At 40.4% G+C, this 19,894-nt stretch overlaps 1 protein-coding gene across 1 annotated transcript; it reads right to left on the bottom strand.

Annotated features, from left to right (window-relative positions):
- Positions 1-3,509: 3,509 nt before the first annotated feature.
- Positions 3,510-12,914, bottom strand: LOC125248309 (galactose-specific lectin nattectin-like). The gene is made up of 7 exons (XM_048160034.1): positions 12,762-12,914; positions 8,070-8,151; positions 7,691-7,723; positions 5,185-5,264; positions 4,578-4,709; positions 4,007-4,115; positions 3,510-3,698 (listed from the first exon to the last, which is right to left on the bottom strand). The coding sequence occupies exons 2-7, from the start codon at positions 8,125-8,127 to the stop codon at positions 3,640-3,642; spliced, it is 471 nt and encodes a 156-aa protein (XP_048015991.1). The 5' UTR covers positions 8,128-8,151; positions 12,762-12,914; the 3' UTR covers positions 3,510-3,639.
- Between the last annotated feature and the right edge of the window lie 6,980 nt (positions 12,915-19,894).

The following is a 19,894-nucleotide window of genomic DNA, read 5'->3' as shown; positions in this document are numbered from 1 at the left end:
TTCGATCACGTTGTTCATTGATAAAGTCATTGGTAAGTTCTGTCGAGCGAGGCCCTACACTCTGTATTTCATGCATTGTTCACGTAGCAAGACAACATCGTTCACAGCGTATTCACACAACTCTTTCCTGAAGCTAAACAATTTACCTGAAACACTGGTGTACCACACATCAAACTTTAAACAGTCTTTATCAGACATGTTTTCGTAATTGTAAAACTTTTTATCGGGGTAATGTCCTATATAATTCTCATTTTCCACCCTATTGAAAAGATGGGGAAAATACCTTTATTCCATAGTTGTTAAGTTTAGCGCCGCAGGCATCTTAGACAGGGCCATTGTAACCATTGGTTACAACCTTGCATTATGACATCTAATGCAATCCCTGTATTGCAAAAATACTCCAGAATTAGAAACTAATCAAATCTGGCAGCACAATGAGCTATGAAGCAGTATCCTTTGTACCGCGGCTGTCTGAAGTGTGTGATTAACTGCGCTATACAGCCGGGGCCTTCTGCCACAAATTTTTCTCCTTCAATAGTGATCGCATAGACAAAATTGGCTATATGTTTTCCATTTTGATAACGCATTTCAAAATCATAGAAAATGTTATTCTTGTTAGGTTCCTTGGGTGGTATGGGTTGTATGAAGCATTGGTGTAGCCCATTCACTGCAATGGTTGCAACAGTTCGGACTACATTTGTGTTGTGCCCCCACACCTCGACCTATGACGTCGTATCGTTTGTTACACAGTCTGCAATGTTTTATGGTGTCGCACAGTGCTTTTTCCCATACAGGGTGTGTTTTTTTTTGGGTGTTGTAACAGTAACTTGACTTACAAAATTGCAAACAATTGGGGCAATGCATGGTTCTTTTAGGATTTTTGTAAAAATCAGCATCAAAGCATACGTTGCATGTTTTGATGTTTTGATGCAGACGTGTTTGCACTGAGGATTTCTAGGGTTTAAGTAGCCTTTGAAACAAAATTTGCATACATAGTCAGCGCCAATGAATACCTTCAAATTCAGAATCCCATAATAATGATCGTCGTACAAATAAAGACATACCATTTTAGGGTGAGGTTCATCATAATTTTTTTACGTTTCTAACGCACCGGCATTCGTCCTGTAAAAAAACAATAGTAAATAAACATGTCTAAAAGACTTTCAAATGAATTTAAATCACCAAAAAAAAATTTGTCTTGAATTGAGAAGCCTGCGTCATTGTGGATGGACGCGGCTAGTGTTTCTAACTCGTTGTCGGGCAATTGCGGATTGAGGAAATGCGCAATGCAGATAGAGAAGTATAATTTATTTGTAATATTCGTGGGGCAAAATAATGACATCTTTTTGCATTTGATGACCTGATCGAGTGCTAAATCTGTGAGTTTACGATGACCACCTCCTTGTCTGTTCATGGCCACGTCAACTTCGACCGCAACTACATTGTCCGTCAATATCTGTACATTACTTTGTAAAACTCTCTCAATTTGATCGGTAAATAGATTGACATCATAATTATTCCAATCTGTTAAAATGGTATGAATGGGTAATGACAGAGAAGACCCCATAAGGGTCATAATGATTACGCTAGCATCACCGCAGATGTCTCTAGCAAATGCCATTATTTCGCTAAAAGCATTGTGTAAAAATTTGAGGTGTAATGCTAAATCTGTAGAGTTAATCTCTCTTACTATTGAAACAGGATCTCGGTAATATACGGTAACCACTTACTTCCCCACCCTCACGAATCAAAGTATCAATGTCCATATGAGCTGGATTATTTACCCAAATGTCAGGGGGGCAACCGAAAGACAACAGAAGACGCTTTTGGCAAGGAATTTAACCATATGTGAAGGGTGACAATCTCTCTGGTAAGATGTTATTTAAACAAACTTTTAAAATGTGTGTGACAGTGCTGGCATATGAGTTTGTATAAGACGACAGGCGTAAACATTCCATAGCATTCTGTTTTTGTCTCACACTGCTAATGGTTATTCAATTTTACTAAAAACTATAAGAGCGTGAGGGGTAACTTTAGGCTATTGGTTTTATTAGGCTATTTGGCTTATAATTTTAAATAGAATAAATCACCAACTCAATTATCTGCCACAACCTACAGAGGTCCAATAGCGATCTTAACTCATAGCGGGCAGAGCGAATAAAATAGTTATGTCACATGTGTTTGCTTAGCTCAAACCTTGTTTTTACGAACCAAAAAGCTTGGGGTACCCTTAGTATAAATAAAGTATGCATGAAGGTGCTTATAGAGAGAGAGAGAGAGAGAGAGAGAGAGAGAGAGAGATTTAGACTTCATTGCATTCTGCTATTCAAGTTAAGACATCAAAATAGTAAGGAGTGTTTTTCCCCTGCTCTCTGAAAATGTGAGTTGTTTTATAAATAATTTTAATACTGTTTTAGAAGTATGTTTAATTTTATACAATTCAATTAACTTTTTGAAATATACTAAAATGACCCGAGCAAGCCGGAATGCAGATGCCGTCACATCACACCCTCAAATATGGCGTGTCAGAGTTCAAAAATTACCCTTGACTTTTAAATTCATCCGTCTGCCATTTGATCACCCAGAAGACATCCTGACAGTTCACAGGTCAACATCGCTATTCAAAATACGTGGACAAAGGTCATATCAGGCCCCGGAGGATCACCAACAATGTCAAAGGTCATTGGGGGTGATACTACGGTCAACCATGGGAGGGGGATGGGAAAAACTTTTGGGCGGCCCGTGGGGCAGGGGGATGTCATGGGTGGCCCCAGAGGTCACAGAGGTCAGACAGGTCAAAGATCATGATCCATCAAATCTGACAGGTGGTCCAGGGTATCACTACTGTCAAGAAAAAATATGGTCATCACTAAACAATGAGTGCTCATACAATTTTGCCTATTTACTATTTAAACAATATGAAAGCTGATCTCGCTGAGGCCAGTGCTGAGTGGGAGCTATAGGGTGGACACTGACCACAGATGATTGATTTGCAACTCTGTACCCGCAGCTAAAATACAACAAAACAAGCATAATTTCATTTTTATTTTGGACAAAATGGGACATTTGATTACAACAGCAGTTGCTTACATCTGTTAATACTAAAATAATCTGTTCTAACTAATTTTTATATGCAATATGCTAGTTCAATAGTATATAACAGTTAGTTCAAACTTTGACCTGTGGAGGGCAGTAATACGCTTAGCAGCTTCTACACTGCTGGAATTCTAATAGAGGAGAAGAAGAAGAGAGCTAGTTCAAGATGAGCATTTAAGGTTAAAACTTATATAATTTTCAATTTTTTTCAGAAAATGAGCAATGGTTTCACTAGATAAGACCCTTATTTCTCATCTGGGATCATGTAGAACAATTTGAAGCTGCAGTGAAACTCATTTTGACCTTCAATCGTTTGGTGCCCATTCAAATCTACTATGAGGAGAAAAATCCTGGAATGTTTTCATCAAAAACTTTAATTTCTTTTCGACTGAAGAAAGAAAGACATGGAAAGATTATCAGGAAAAGTTTATTTAAAAGTTAACTAATCCTTTAACACATTTATTAGCCTCCATTAAACATTTCTAATGGAAAGTAAATGAATCAGTAGCTTGTTTCTTCTACATTGATTCTTCACATGCTGGTTTATTTCACACACACAAAAGGCTTATCTTCTCTACAGTTCACATCATTCCAGTTGCCATCTGTTGAAAGACAGAAAAATATAGTTGTTTTTTATCATTTGTGTATTATGCAAAAACTAAATAATGTTTATTTAGTATGGTAGACACAGAAATATTAGGATTTGATGTCTAGAAAACAATCAGCAACATGTTGTTTGTGATGAATGTTCACAAAACATTTTTAACTGTGATGAAAAAGTTATTTTCTAGCTTCTGGATATACAGTATGACATGAAGCAGTATCTGCTAATCTTCTGATGGTCTAACACAATTCAGATTGATGGATCATTTATCATGTTATTTCATGAGCATTAACAGAAGTTACTTACTGACAGAGTTCATCTCAACGCAGAGCTCATCTTTACCGTTACTGGGTTGTCCAGGCGACCATATTTTATAGTTAATTTCGGTTCCATCACTCCAGAACCAAAGTCCCTCCTATGAACAGAAGAGAAAAAAAACAGCATTGTGTTTATGTCCACAGCTTTACATGGCTTTGTTTGATCTTTATTTATCTAAAAGATGATTCCTCATGAACCCTAACCCCACTTTAAACATGTCAGAAATCTAAACAGAAATGAACAGAAATTATTTCACAGAAAGGGTATCAGTAAAGAATATGTGAAAACTGTGTAAGAAAGTGTTAAATCACTCAGTTATCTCTATCAGCCACACTATTTCACATCGAGTTTCACAACACAAACACTGGAGTATGACATCCTCATGGTGAGCGGTGCCTCTCATGGCTGCCAATGCACTAAACTAACTGTTCTGAGGAGCAAAAATAAATGATAAAAACACATCTATGCTCATGCATTTTGAAAAATGTATTACATGAGTTTTAATGTAACTGTAAATGCCCAGTAACACAGAAAGAATGATGGAAAAATGATTGCATACAGCATTACGGCCTCCGATCCAGGTAGGTGTTAATCCATAAGTTGTGCGTCTAATCAGGTCCTTTATGAACATGTACTCCGCATGGCTGTGTACAGAAGCAAGGTTCCCTTTATAATAGACCGAACACGCATACTGTAGAGGCAGAGACATGAGCAAACACAATGTTATTTTAAATGAATCTGCCAAAATCTGTGACATGCCTTCAGTTACCATCAAAGTAATGTTTACTCATGAAATACCCATGAAATATAAAATCTGCCATTTGTGATGGGACTACTTTTCTAGAAAAGGTTCTGGTTATACTGTATATAGATTAGACATAACTCACAGAAATAAAGTTTTTAAGTGATCCTTTCATGATAACATGAAATGTGTTGTGTCTGTATATTCAGACCATTATGATGTTTCAGTATTATCACAGGGATGTTTGTTCACATCCTGGAGCTCCATTGTAATTTCTTTACTGTTAACATATATTTTGATTTTAACCGGAGGAACAAGTTGAAATGACTTTCCTATGATAACTGACAGGTGTCACAGATGTTTACAGAGTTAATCCAAGAATATTCTTATTTTTATGTCATATCAGAAGCTGAATGTATCATACCTCAGCTGAAGCCCATGGTCGAAGCTCATTATAAAACTTGAAGCATCTGCATCCAAAGGCAGTCCATCCTGTCGCACAGGCTGTTAAATGGAAGTTTTGTTTGTTATTATGTTGTTACCTTTTAATGACCTTTCATGAAATTAAATGAATAACTTTCATTTAAAGGTACACTATGTAACTTTTGGCCCTTTATCAGTTAAAAAACAAAAAGGCATGCAACACTGTTTCAGTTGTGCTTTGTCTTCGCATGACTGTGGAGATGAAGCCGACGCTTCAGAAAAGATGCTGTACAGTGAACTCTGTTAGAGAGCTACATATGGCAGTCTATCTGGTCCTGGAATTAAATACCTCACTCATGTAACGTCTGGATGGATCCGTTTGTAGTCAATAAACTGTGGAATTTTCAGAAAGCTTTTAACCTGTTGAACTGTGTTTGTAGAAATGTGGGATCGAATTACGGCAAGATAGGCACGGACAGACATTACAGCCAAAACCCAACACACGCACACACGAATATGCTTAGAGAGTGTATGCACAGTTATTCTCAAAATATGACTGTGCCAAAATGTACCCATCATGTATGTCAAGTGCATGTATGTATTCCTAGTGTTTAGACTTAGTTTAAATGACTGTAGTGGTGCTAATGTTATTTCTAATGATGGAATTTGCCTGTGAAACTATAACTTCTTCTATATGCTGTCAAGTCTGTCAAGTTTGGATTCTTTTTAAAGCTCGTTCCACGTCGCATTCAGCCCGGAGACAACACAAAGAAAACCTTGCCCGCCAAACATTGCCACGCATCTATTGGCCGTCCAGCCAAAGAGGTGTGTTAGCTTTGTTTCCATAAAAGCAAAGACACACAGTTTTCCGTTGTCTCCCAATTGTCTCTCGATTATCTCGTGCACGTCTCTCCCGGACGTCTCCGGTGACCACGCGCCTCCATCGCGCTTCTCTTCCGGGACGACCATCTTCTTCAGCAAAACGAACTTTCAAGTCCTCAGTTCAAACCTTCCCGTGGAAACGGAAGAAACCAACGAGACTGCAGCCGCGCTGAACCGAAACTCCATATGCAATACTGATGCAAGTAACCGTTTCTTATCTAGATCAGTGGTTCTCAAACCTGTCCTGGGGACCCCTCACCACTGCACATTTTGCATGTTTCCCTCATCTAACACACCTGATTCAGCTCATCAACTAATTAGTAGAAACTGCAAGAGTTGAACTGGGTGTGTCTGATGAGGGAGACATACAAAATGTGCAGCGGTAAGGGGTCCGCAGGACAGGTTTGAGAACCACTGATCTAGATAATGAAACTGATTTCTGTGTTGGCTTTCGAGGACTGTAAGTTTGCTATTTGCTTCCTCTCTTCCCCCTTTTCTTCACTTTCACCCTTGTATATATATATATGTATATGTATATCCTCTCTATATATTTAGACGTATAACCTCGGTAGTTGTTTTCATATATTAAAAACAGTATATTCATGCTTGTTTGTTTTCTGCTCATTCATAAAAACCAGGTCACTTTAACGTTTCGATCCTATCCTTGCTTTACGTTTGGATGCTAGAATAGGAAGTCTTTCTCATGGCCAGAGAAAAACCTTCCTTTGATAATATTCTACGAGGAGCTTACATTTTTCTGGACAAACAAACAGTTTCGCTAAACAATTATTAAACCAGAACTAATCATATATGTCATTGATTATAATTCGTTGTAATTAATTCACAATATATGTTTAATTCCCCCTTGGGTCGTTATATGCATAATAATTAGACATAAAGCTTTATGATTAATTATATTCATATTTTACCCATAAATTGATTAAATAACGTACTTATCGCTACACTCATCTGTCGAGTAATAAAAACTCTTTAATCACCGCAACGCTTTTACATTTCAAATCCATCAGTTCTCGCCATCTAAAACCGAGCTAATGTTGATTCTTGTTTTATTACGAGCTCTGTCGCGTTCTCTTTTCTCTAGCAGACTCTCCACTGTGTTTGTTTAAAACAGGCAATTCTCCAGAGGTTGGAGATTCAGCTGCTCCATCTCTTCCTTTCCTGCTCTTGTGACAGCTAACCTGTGCCACTCCCACACCAGACACGCGTCAAAGCGGCCGGAGCAACTTTTCTCTATTTACGGATGTGACGAGACACGCATGGGCGAGTGATGTATGTCGGAAAACTGTTCTGACAGGTCTAAAATATAAACACTTACCATAGTGAATCAGTGAATCATGTTTTTTAAGAAGGATTGATGATGTATTATTATTATTATCATTATTTAAATTTTGTTTATTTTAAAAAGCTACATAGTGTACCTTAAATAAACAAAAGGATTTAAAATAGCTTCCAAGATGCTCTTTAGAACATTTTAAATCATGCTGGAGAACATGATCATCAGGTGTTACATACACTTGTTAAGGTGGAGAAATGCACAGGTTTTGGACTTTTGTACTGTACTAGACATACACACTGACAAGAGTAGAAGACAAGAGAAGACTTACCACCACAATTAATTTCAACAGGACGCGTTTCCACTTAAAAAGAAAGAAATACACAATTTTAAAACAGAACTGCTAGCAGTAGTGCTACTACAACTACTAATAAATATATACTGCAAATTAACAGGCATATTTTGGTGTTGTATATTATTGTCAAAATTAAGAATATAATATCATTCATAAGAATCAACAAGCTGATATAATGATATAATTATTGTTGTTTACTTGTCTTAATATTATCATAATAATTCAGAGACAAACTCAGGTGCACATACTGTATTAGATCATTCCTGCTTCTGATCAGTCATTACAGAGTCCCAGATGTGCTTCAATTCATGGTAAAATAACAGTTATGATGTGAGACGTGGAATAATAGTTTTACCTGAAGCATTCAAAGCGACCAGAAGACAGATAGACAGATAAACAGTCCAGACCGCCATCGTTTCTCAGAGAACACTGGAACTCTGCATAAATTCAAAACACAATTATACACAAATAATTATTACAAAGTTTTGTATTTTTGTGACAAGACCCAGTAGATCAATGTGTACAAACAATGTCTTTATATAGTTTGTACTTGGTGGATCACAGAGCCAGTGCAAGATGAGCATTTGTGGTTAAATTTTCAATTTTCATTTTTATGCAGACGACACCCATATTTATATTCATTCAAAACCTGGCGATAATACGGCTGTTGGCTTTCTAGAACATTGTATCTCTAAGATAAAAATATGGATGTCTCATAATTTTCTCTGTCTCAACAGCGACATGCTCATCGGTTCACCCCAACAAATTCGCAAAGCTGATGCTGTAACCTTAATGGTGGATGGCTCTGCTTTGGAGTTTTAAACAAAGTGTAAAAAAATTGGGGGTGATATTTGATGCAAATTTAACATTTGATCCTTTACAGAATATGGTCAAAACTTCATTTTTTCATCTTAGAAACATTGCACGATTCTTTTGTCTTTTCTCGCATCGATTATTGTAACGCTCTGCTTGCTGGGGTTTCTAAATCTACCCTAAACAAATTGCAGTATGTCCAAAACTCAGCAGCCAGAATCCTGACAAGGTCCAGGACAAGTGAGCACATCACTCCCATCTTGGAGTCCTTGCACTGGCTCCCGGTCAGGTTTCGCATCGATTTTAAAATTATCATGCTCACCTACAAGGCCTTGCATGGTTTAGCACCACAATATCTGTCCGAACTTTTAACTGCATACACCCCAAGACGCAATCTTCGTTCTTCTGATTCTGGCTTTTTAATTGTTCCTTCAACGTGTTTACGTTCTATGGGTGACCGGGCTTTTTCTTCTTTTGCTCCCAAACTCTGGAATGTTCTTCCCAATGAGATCAGACATGCTGACTTTTATAGTGTTTTTAAATCTTCACTTAAAACTTATTTTTTTAGGCTTGCATACAAGTGATTATTATTATAAATGTGTTCTGTTTTGCTTTTTATATAATGCATCTTTCTCTTTTAAATTTGCTCTAATGTATGTTTATTGTATTTATATGTTTCTGTGAAGCGCTTTGAGATGTAACTTTTAAAGGCGCTATATAAAATAAAGTTTATTATTATATTATTATTATTATTATTATTATTATTATTATTATTATAAAGAGTAGATTTGTTTAGACTCTTATTCCTCATCTGGGATCATGTAGAGCCCTTTGAAACTGAATTTAAACTGCAATTTGGACCTTTAAGTCTGAAATGAACTAATCCTGTTCGCACACTTAGTAAAAAAAAAAGAAACAGAAAAACATTTCACTTGAAAATAGAAAAGGTTGTACTGTTTTTTGTTTGTTTGTTTGTTTATTTTTTACTGATTGTCATACTTTCATAATGCAATAATCTCAAGCTTTTGAACAAGTGCACTACCTCAAGGTGGTTTTGTTCATGTAAAAATAAATCTTATTGTCATGTTCTTGCCTTGTTATATTTATCTTTTGATGATTACAATTTTAAGGCCCGATTGCTCTAGCAGTTTTTTCCCTGTGGTATTGAATATCAATATCAGTATCGTAGGTATAGTGTCAAAGTTAGAAATTCCAGTATTGTGACAACATGAAATGATACATATATTTCCTTAACACAGCATTGTCACAAACACAGAAGAGGACAGATGAGGTGAGCAGCAAACAAACAGTGCTTTATTGGAGGTATTAGAGAGCAGGCTAAAAGTGAACAGGTAAGAGGAAACAGTCACTGAATGGCAGATGGTGAACTTAGCTGGTGGTAATACAGTCCATGTATTGCAGTGAAGACGGTGATGCAGGCTGAGTGGAGAATCCAGGGAAATGACACAAGGAACAGAAGACATGAGATAAATCAGGATCACTAGTAAGTAGTGATGGCCGATTTCGAAACACTGCTTCATGAAGCTCCGAATCTTTATGAATCTTTTGTTTCGAATCAGTGATTCGGAGCGTGTATCAAAATGCCAAAGTCATGTGATTTCAGTAAATGAGGCTTCATTGCGTCATCACGTCAACAGATTGAAATTGGTTCAGGGCGATGATAAAGTGAAAGTGAAAAGAGAACTATTGAACAAGTTTCTGTGGGCTTTACCTGATCTCTGATCAGTTTTATACATTTGTAGATGTTTTAATTAGACATTAGAATAATTAAAATGAATGATGGTAGTTATTAATCTCTTATTTGCCTGTTTATCTTGAGCCATTGAATAGAGAAACAAGCCTTGAAAATTGATAAAAGAACACATATTATACAGACACTCTATATTCAATCTTATTAGATGATTAGTTAATTGCATTTGATAGATTTTACTTTCAATAAAACATTTGCAATACATTTGTAAAAGGTTCTGTTCTGACCACTAGGGGTCACCGTGGAGACGGGTGTCAGATTGTTTCGAAGCCTCGACACATTACGACACATTTCAACTGCTTCAGTGTTTCACGAAGCCTCGATCTGCCTATCACTAGCTAGAGTAACAGGTAGGGTCGTGAAGATTATCACACAAGTTGACGTACATTAGACATACTGATACACATCGACAGGACCAGACAAGGGAGTGCAGGAGAAGAGAGTCTTTATGGAGAGTGCAGGTAATGATGTGCAGGTGTGGATCAGGAGGGATGCTGGGAAATGTAGTGTGGGGAAGGTGACTGAGCTGGTGGCTGATAAGCATGCATAGTAGGAATATTATTAGATATCATCTGGCTTTCACTTGTCCACATTGGGAGCTTAAGCAAAATTCTTAAAGCCAAAATATGTGCCTGTCCATACATAGGGCTGTCTCTGTCAGGATTCTGAGAAGGAAGGACACAGACGCAGGAGATATTTTTTAACAAAAGACAAAACACAAAACACAAGACAGGTGAGAACACAGTTCAGACATTAGGGCAGGAGAACAGACTGGTCAGGGATGAGAAACTCCAGGCTCTCTGACGGTGGAAACTTGACAGTGGCTCAAGGAACCAGAGGATTGGCATTGGTGAGATGAAACCAGCACTAGAGTGACTGCAGGGGAGTCAATGAGGGTGGAACAGGACACAGGAACCAACACACACACACACACACACACACACACACACACACACACACACACAAGACTCAAAAAGACAAAGAAATAAAACAAGACTGCAACCTTGCAGGGAACTAAATGCAGCACTGACTGACAAGATCTGTAAGAAACACAATGAACTCAACAAACCAGCAAAGACATGAGGGAAGGAAGCACGATATAACGGGAGCAGAGCACATGAGGAACAGCTGAACACAATCAGGCCAATGAGAACTCGACCCCTGCGGTAATTTTGAGTGGCTCAATAGTGTGATATTATCACCATTTATTATTTATTTCTATATGAATAAGTGTTACGACGTGGCATGAAAACAAAACTAAACAGAGCACTGAAACAGGAAATGAAGTGAACAAAAAAGAATGTCAAAATAACGGTCCACATAACAGAACATAAACCTGACAATAAGCTGATTAGGCTATTGTTATGTACACCAGTTAGTTCCAAACCTTGAATCTCACTTGACGAGAGGCTTTCTGCTGATATTTCTCCAGTATCAGCAATGCTTGCCTTTGTGTGTTCTAGAGAGACTGTCCCTCAGTGCAGTTACATTGGGACTGTCTTTGAGCAAATCCTCAAACCGTTCATTCAATGAACACGGATTCATTCAAAGATAGATGTAAAGGTGTTGAATATTTTAATTTTCATCTCCACTTTACAAGGGTCAGCTGAAGCTGTATTATTAACAGTTTAAATAGCATTGATTCACTGCACTGACCAACGCTGATGACAGTCATACAATAACATTGAATACATTCCCACAGGCAATAACGTATGGAGCCCCGCACATGATCATTCACAAAATCGTGTGCACAATGTTCCCTCGTTTGAATGATTAACAGATTAACAACGCACATACTGTAGAACATTGTAATGTTTAATAACATTTTATGACAATTAAATTTAGCATTGAAGAAAAGTAGATTTGTGTTATGCTGTCAATAATAGTTCTTAGAGAGAAAATCAGAATTGGCAAAAACAGCACTGGCAGGTCACACTTACAAAAAAACATCGCAATCGGCCAAGATAATTGCAATCTGTGCATCTAATTAATCCATAACTGCTTCTCAATCAAAACGTAATTAAATCATTTAACCGACTTAAGCCCTGATAAACTTCATTGAGGTAACCTTCTCGAACACGACTCAACACACACTTCTACGTGCAACAGCCTCAACGCCCGTCAAAAATAAAAGTCTTCCAAAAATAATCACTTTTCAAAATGACTTAATCACATTCTGCTTGCATCATCGATGGTGTATCCTCCAACATTAGCTACTGTTGAATGTATTAAACACGTTAAGCGCTTCTGCATTGAGCATTTTAGCATCACTAATTCACCAAACAACATAAAACATAATTTACATTCTGAATAACCAAATAATAATAATGAAAAAAATTTAAGCTCTGTTCTGGAAATGTTCCAACATAACTAGCATTCCCAAAATGCCCCACAAATCAAAAATGATTAAATGGGTTTTAGTCAGCTAAAAGTGAAATAAATGTAAATGTAGAAAAGTCAAACCTCAGGAAATGTGCTCCGAACAGCAAACTGAGTGTTTCTGCTGGATAGTATATCAGAGATGTGTCTTGTTTTCTTGAACTCTTGATGTATTCTTTTTCCACTACATTGTGAGCTTAAATACGTGTACTCATGTTACGTAAGATGCGTGTCAGCCAATCAGAAAAGATCTGCATGTTACTGAGATGTCTGATCTCTCTAAATCACATGACTCTCAGAAAAAACACCACAGAAGTAATACCACAATTGTTCGAAGCCATGTATTTCATCTTTCAGTTGTCTGCTTTAATCATTATCTAATAATTTGCAAAGGTATCATTGTGTAATGATTTTACTTGTTGAGGCATATGACTATTAAATAATTGTTAAGTAATAAGTAATATTAGTAGGGTTGTCAACCATAATCATAACCACAATGATATATTACTCAATAATGACCTGGAAGCTGAAATACATGTCTTTGACCCATTAACACATTAATGTACACTATTAGTAAGGAATTGATACCTGATGACACTTTTAATAATTAGAAATTAACATGTACATAATTCTTTAATCACCATATATACTAAACAGGGTATTTTAGCATGAGAATGCAATTCCAAACAATTGGAAAGTTTTGCGCTGGTGAAAGCTGTTAGTAAATCTGTTTCAGACCACGGATACTCCCACCCACACCGGTCCCGTTTGGGATGTTGATTCTCAGTTGATATCAACAGAAAACAAGTTAGAAAGCTGATTCTGATCATGCAAGTGTGAATCTTTTACTCCACATTCATGCATTAAACACACAAACTTCATTCAGTTATTTCTCATTTTGAGTCACACTACACAAGCCACTGATCAGGACATGGACAGTCTCTTTAACAAATAAAGATCTAAAGGTAAATGTGGCTTGAACCAATTGCAAACATGACATGCAGTCAGCTCTCTAAAATTTGTTGGGTTATTTATTTATTTTTTTTACCCATGTTCTGTCTTCTTCTAGCACTCTTGCTCTTCTTCACTGTAGTCTTTGTCTATCTCATCTCCGTTGGTGATTTCAACACGTTTTCTTCACCCCATGTATCCTCTCGATAAGCTCTGTTGTTGGTTACAAAACATTAAATTCAGGAACCTAACTTTCAAAACTTTTGCTCATCTCATGCTGAGTCAAGTCAAATACATTTGTTTCTACATTACCACCATTTTAAGGATTGCAGGTACTTTCTAAGCAGCTTTCAAACATATTTATATGGCTTTAACTTAAAAGCAAGCAAATAACATTTCTTTGCAAAAGGGGAATAACACATAAACTCACGCCATAGCGACGGCTTACACTCGACGCAGAAGTATAAATCAGCCTTAATCTACTGGTCATAATGATTTCAAGAGAGTCCACAATAAATCGAAATATAATATTTATTCATCAGGTAAAAGTGTATCATGCCAATTACACAAATAACCAATTAGAAGCCAATTCAGAAATCATAAATACATGACATCAGTTGCTCAAAGATGACTCTAAGAGTAAAAATTGCATATAGACACAGTGGTGGATTTGTGTTTTTAAGACATTCACCCATCACTGCATGGGGGCTTCTGGCTACAGAAGATCCCACATGACTGCTTTGCACTTTCCCTTTAAATACCCAGACCAGAACAAAAGGATTGTAAATATTTACTACACCAACACCTGTTCTGGGGGAGAGGAGTGGGTTTTTCAACACCCAAAAGGAGGACAGAATTCTCCTTAGTTTTCAATCTTCTGCACAATACCAGTGACTGCTGTGAAATTGAAACAATTTTGCCAATCGCACTGAGACATTTAAAATGATACCACACATGAAAGGAAAAAACTATAGATCCACAAGATACATAGAATATTTGGAGAACTTTCAGTGACTTGAGTCAGGGGGAAAGGAAGGAGGGTGTGTCCAGTGTCAAACTGTATTCATATCAATATTATTATGAATAGATTTAAAATGTCTCTCATGGTTCATTATAGGCTCAATGTAAAGTATTTAGCAGATTCTGTTAGCACACCTGCTCTTAATAAGCAGAATAACTGAAAGACAGAGAGACAAGAAAAGAAAAAAAAGAGAATCATAAGAACTACAACTAATTTGAAGCCACAGCCTTTTGACCCCTTTCACAGTTTACAAACATGTTTCTTTCATACCTGTATAGAAGTTCTTGCTGGGAATTAACAGGTTTTTTATGTTTCATTGCAAATAAAAAAAAGTTTGTATTTACCATTATGGTGATCACTGTTTGCTTTAGTTGAGAGCTATACCCTTGACCCTAACATTTGTTCTTGGGCCGTGCGCTCTCTTGTCTGCATGTCCTGTTTTATGTTGGGACCGTGGCATTCGTATCATGTCTAGTTCTGTTTCGGTTTCGTGACGGGATTCGGACACTCCCTGTCCTGTCTTTATTGTGAGCGGATGGTTGAGTGTACTTTAACTTGCCGTGTGTTCTTGTCTCATGTTTTGTAAAGCGCCTGGTCAGTTCTCTCATTGTCTTATTTTGTGTGAACACGTGGTTTATGGGTTCTCTCATTAGCTGTGTGTTTATGTCTCGTTTTGTGCTTGTTTTTTGTTATGTTTGGTGTGAGCACATGGCTTGTCATTTGTTTCTATGCGCTCTCATGTCTATTGTCTTGACCCTGCCCACCTTGTTAACTCATTATTGGTTGATTTGCCCCACCTGTCCTGTACAGGTGTTCGTTATTTTACCAACGAGTGATCCGCGCTTTGGTATCCTTCATGCAGTGGAGCCACTGCAGAGGAGCGTGGTCCTAACAGAGGGTGAATTCCGTCCCAGGAGATAATAACGGAGGGTGAGGACAGCCCACCTGATGGCCAGACACTCCTTCTCCACGGTGCTGTACTTAGTCTCTCTCTTAGAGAGCTTAGGACTAATGTACAGCACCGGCTGTTCCTCCCCCTGTCCGATGCATCAATCTGCAACACAAAAGGGAGAGAAAAATCAGGAGAGTGAAGCAACGGCCCTGCCACACAGAGCAGCCTTCATCTGGGTAAATGCCTGCTGGCACGGCTCCATCAATTGAACCGTATCTGGTGCCTCCTTTTTAGTAAGATCAGTTAAGGGGCTGGTGAGGTCTGAATAATTAGGCACAAACCTTCTGTAATATCCCGCCAGCCCCAAGAACTGTCTCACCTCCTTTTTGGTCTTGGGGCACGGACAGGTCGCAACTGCTGCAGTCTTATCAATTTGGGGATGCACCTGTCCATGTCCCAAGTGGAAGCCCAGATACTTTACTTCCACACGCCCAATCGCACACTTCTTCGGGTTGGCCGTGAGCCCGGCTCCTCTCAGCGACCTTAAGACCGCCCTCAAATGCTGCATATGCCGCTGCCAGTCATTACTAAGTATAATAATGTCATCCAAATGTGCAGCAGCATATGCAGCATGGGGCTGTAACACCTTGTTCATCAGCCGCTGAAAGGTAGCCGGTGCCCCGAACAGCCAGAACGGAAGTGTAACAAATTGGTGTAATCCGAACGGCGTTGTGAAAGCTGTTTTTTCTTTGGATTGTTCCGGTCAAGCAATTCGTCAACCCTTGGCATTGGATATGCGTTGAACTTCGACACAGCATTCACCTTGCGATAATCCACACAGAACGGCACTGAGCCGTCTGTTTTGGGAACAAAACTATCGGGCTCGCCCAGTTACTGTTGGATTCTTCTATTACCCCCATTTCAAGCATCGCACCTAATTCCTCCTGAACTTCTTTTTTCTTGTGTTCAGGTAAGCGTTATGGCTGGCTGCGAATCACCACGCCTGGCTCTGTCTCGATATGGTGCTGAATGACGTTTGTACGGCCAGGTAGGGGAGAAAACACGTCAGCAAACTCTGCCTGTAATCTGGTTAAATCAGTGAGCTGGGAGGGCGAGAGATGATCTCCCCCTGGGGCCAGTGCGAGAGATTGTTTTTTTATATTCGCCTCTGGCCCAAGATCATCCTCTCCACTAATCACCGTCGCCAGAATCACAGATTCTGCCTCGTTCCATTTTTTAAGGAGATTGAGGTGATAAATTTGATGTGCTCCCCTCCTATCTGAGCGTATGACCTCATAATCGAGCTCTCCAACTTGCCATGTGACGTCAAACGGTCCTTGCCACTTTGCAAGTAATTTTGAACTTGATGTTGGAAGTAATACAAGCACTTTATCTCCCGGTGAAAGTTTATGCAAATTGGTCCACCTATTATACAGCCGGCTCTGTCTGTCCTGGGTCAGGTCCAGCACATACTGAATTTCATTTTTAGATTGAGAAGGTCCGTCCTCCCAAGTTTCTCTCAGGAAGTCTAACACCCCTCTGGGCTGACGACCATAGAGCAACTCGAAGGGGCAAAACCCTGTGGAGGCTTGCGGGACCTCTCGCACAGCGAACAACAGGGGTTCCAACCATCTGTCCCAATTTTTGGTGTCTTCCTGAACGAATTTACGAATCATTGTTTTAAGTGTGCGATTAAAACATTCAACCAGCCCGTCTGTTTGTGGGTGAAAGATGCTGGTGCGAATCGATTTAATGCCCAATAATTCGTAAAGTTTGCATAACGTCCGTGACATAAATGCCGTGCCTTGATCAGTGAGGCTTTCCTTCGGAATCCCCACTCGGGAGATTAAAGAAAACAGTGCGTCAGCAACACTCTTAGCGGAAATGTTGCGGAGAGCCACTGCTTCTGGATATCGTGTTGCATAATCCACAATGACTAATGCAAAACGATGTCCCCTTGCTGATCGCTCTAATGGCCCAATGAGGTCCATACCAATTCTCTCGAAGGGGACCTGCATTAATGGGAGGGGCGCAAAGGCGCTTTTGGGGCGGCCAGTGGGTTTACCAACTGACATTCACGACAAGCCGCGCACAATCTGCGCACATTCTCGTGAATGCCCGGCCAGAAAAATCGGGTCATGAGGCGATTTAGTGTTGTCGTTTGTCCTAAATGTCCAGCCATTGGATTTTAGAATGAGCCGCTTGAAAAAGCATTTCCCTGCGGCTCCTAGGAACTAACAACTGGGTTGTATCTTCTTTTGCCTGAGCGTCTTGGGTCACTAGATACAATCTATTCTTTATAATTGCAAAATACGGATAGGTAAGCAGTTGTCCAGGATGGAGAGGCTGTCCGTCGATGGTACTGACGTGTTCAAATGCACGTTTCAGCGTCTCATCCTGAGACTGCTCCAGGGGAAAATCATCGCGCTTGGAGAGAATTAGACTCTCGATTTCGCTCTGTTCCCCTGCGGCAGTACCCAGTGGTCCCGGTTCAGCCTGTACTAGCACATCCCCTTCCGGTGCATTTTTTCCCCAAGAGGCATCCGTACATAAAGCTCCCAATAATTCTGTAATCGCTGGCCAATTTGTCCCCAAAATTAACGGATGCCGGAGGTGCGGATTAACTGCCACCTCAACACTATGCTTTTGGCCCCGGAATTGGATAATGACTGGCACAATAGGATAATCCACCACATCCCCGTGCACACACCGCAACTTAACCATGCGGCTTGTATCCAATGCCCCGAATTGAATCAGACTTTGATGGATCAAGGTTTGGTTACATCCTGAATCCACCAAAGCCTGATAGGTACCCCCTTGATACTCACAGGTATTTGGTACCAATTAGCTTGACCGGGGGCAGCCTGCGGGACATCCGGGACCTGGACCATCATCCCCACCTCCATCACAGGGCACCTGTCCATAAAATGCTCCAGGTCCCCGCAACGCCAGCAGGCCGGCCCAGACCTCCCCGAAGCTCCAGTGACAGAGAGTGGGTTAACCGGTTGACGTGGAGAGAGCGGAGAAGCAGAAGCGGGGTCCAGCCCGTGGACCCGTGGACTCGAAAAGGGAACCTGGTTATTCCCACCCGGGGCGGAACTCGAGGTGGGCCAGGTGGACGGGACCTGCCTAGAGGGACAGGTCGAGAGAGAGAAGGAGATGGGAGAGAGAGAGGCAGATGGGAGGGGTTCGCTGACCCCTGGGCACGCCACCATGTGGTCCTCCGCAAGGTGGATGGCTGAGTCCAGCGACATGGGGCGGTGGCACTGGACCTACTTGGCTGTTTTCCTTGGAAGCTGAGTGATGAACCGCACCTGTACTACTCAATCGATGATCTTCTCCACGTCGCTTCCCTCAGCCAACAGCCATTTGCGGCAGGAGTCCCGGAGCTGTTTGGCCATCACGAACGGTCGGCCGGACTTGCCCAGTTCCAGGGAGCGGAACCACTGTCGATGTTGTTCAGGGCTCTGGCCGGCCCGCTGGAGGATGGCCCTCTTCAGGTCATCGAAGACCAGGAGATTCTGCACCGGAAGCTGCTGTGCCGCTACCTGGGATTCCCCGGAGAGCAATTGGACCAGGTGCATTGGCCACTGGTCCCTGGGCCATCCGCAGACCTCGGCCGACTTCTCAAATAAATCCATGAATGCCTCTGGGTCTGCCTCTGAGTGGCATGTGGGTGGGCACAGCTTGATGGCCCACGGCTTCCGGTCAAACCTCCTGGTCAATCCAGCTCCGGAACCTCTCGCGGTCGTCCAGCTGGGCTTGGAGGACGGCCTGGAACCGCCTCTCCTGGACTTGTCTCAACTCCAGCAGGCCCTGGTGTTGATCATGTTGCATGACCGCGAGGGAGTTGATGATCTCCGCAAATGGCGTTCCAGAGGACGCTTGCATGGCGGCGGCTTCCATCTTCCTTCCCGGGTTTTGGCACCAGTGTAGCAGAGTTCGTTTCTTACGAAGGAAGAGGACAGTGTCGGCTTAACTACTGGCTGCTTCATTAAGAATAAACACAAAAAGGTGTGCAGACAGGCACAAAACAGTCATAAATAATCAGTAACTTCACTCTAACAATGTCAGGCAGGAATCCAGGAGTACAGCAGCCAGTAGTCCTTCTCTCTCTCACTCGCTCCTGCTTCTCCTGGCGTTAAATACTCTCTCCACGCCAATTACTGCAACAAGAGACAGGAGTTCGTTATTTGCGCTTAACCCACTCACTCACGGCACGTCTTCCGACTCTCTCTCCCGCTGCAGACCTCGCTGAACCATGTCCCCCTTGCCACATCTATATTTATATATAAATATATTTAGTTAATGTCATGTATGACTCAAACATTCATGAAAAACAAGCCATGAGTC

The sequence above is a fragment of the Megalobrama amblycephala genome, linkage group LG1 (genome assembly GCF_018812025.1).
Source record: "Megalobrama amblycephala isolate DHTTF-2021 linkage group LG1, ASM1881202v1, whole genome shotgun sequence".
NCBI classification, from domain to species: domain Eukaryota; kingdom Metazoa; phylum Chordata; class Actinopteri; order Cypriniformes; family Xenocyprididae; genus Megalobrama; species Megalobrama amblycephala.
The sequence above is the reverse complement of the archived record's forward strand: the minus strand, read 5'-3'. Positions and strand labels throughout refer to the sequence as shown.

Bases quoted from the DNA above. Each gene is read 5' to 3' on its own strand.
- LOC125248309 (XM_048160034.1), bottom strand. From the start codon at position 8,127: ATGGCGGTCTGGACTGTTTATCTGTCTATCTGTCTTCTGGTCGCTTTG. The intron at 5,265-7,690 runs GTAAGTCTTCTC...TCCATTTAACAG, and splicing joins TGTTGAAATTAATTGTGGTG to CCTGTGCGACAGGATGGACT. The intron at 4,710-5,184 runs GTATGATACATT...CTGCCTCTACAG, and splicing joins GACCATGGGCTTCAGCTGAG to TATGCGTGTTCGGTCTATTA.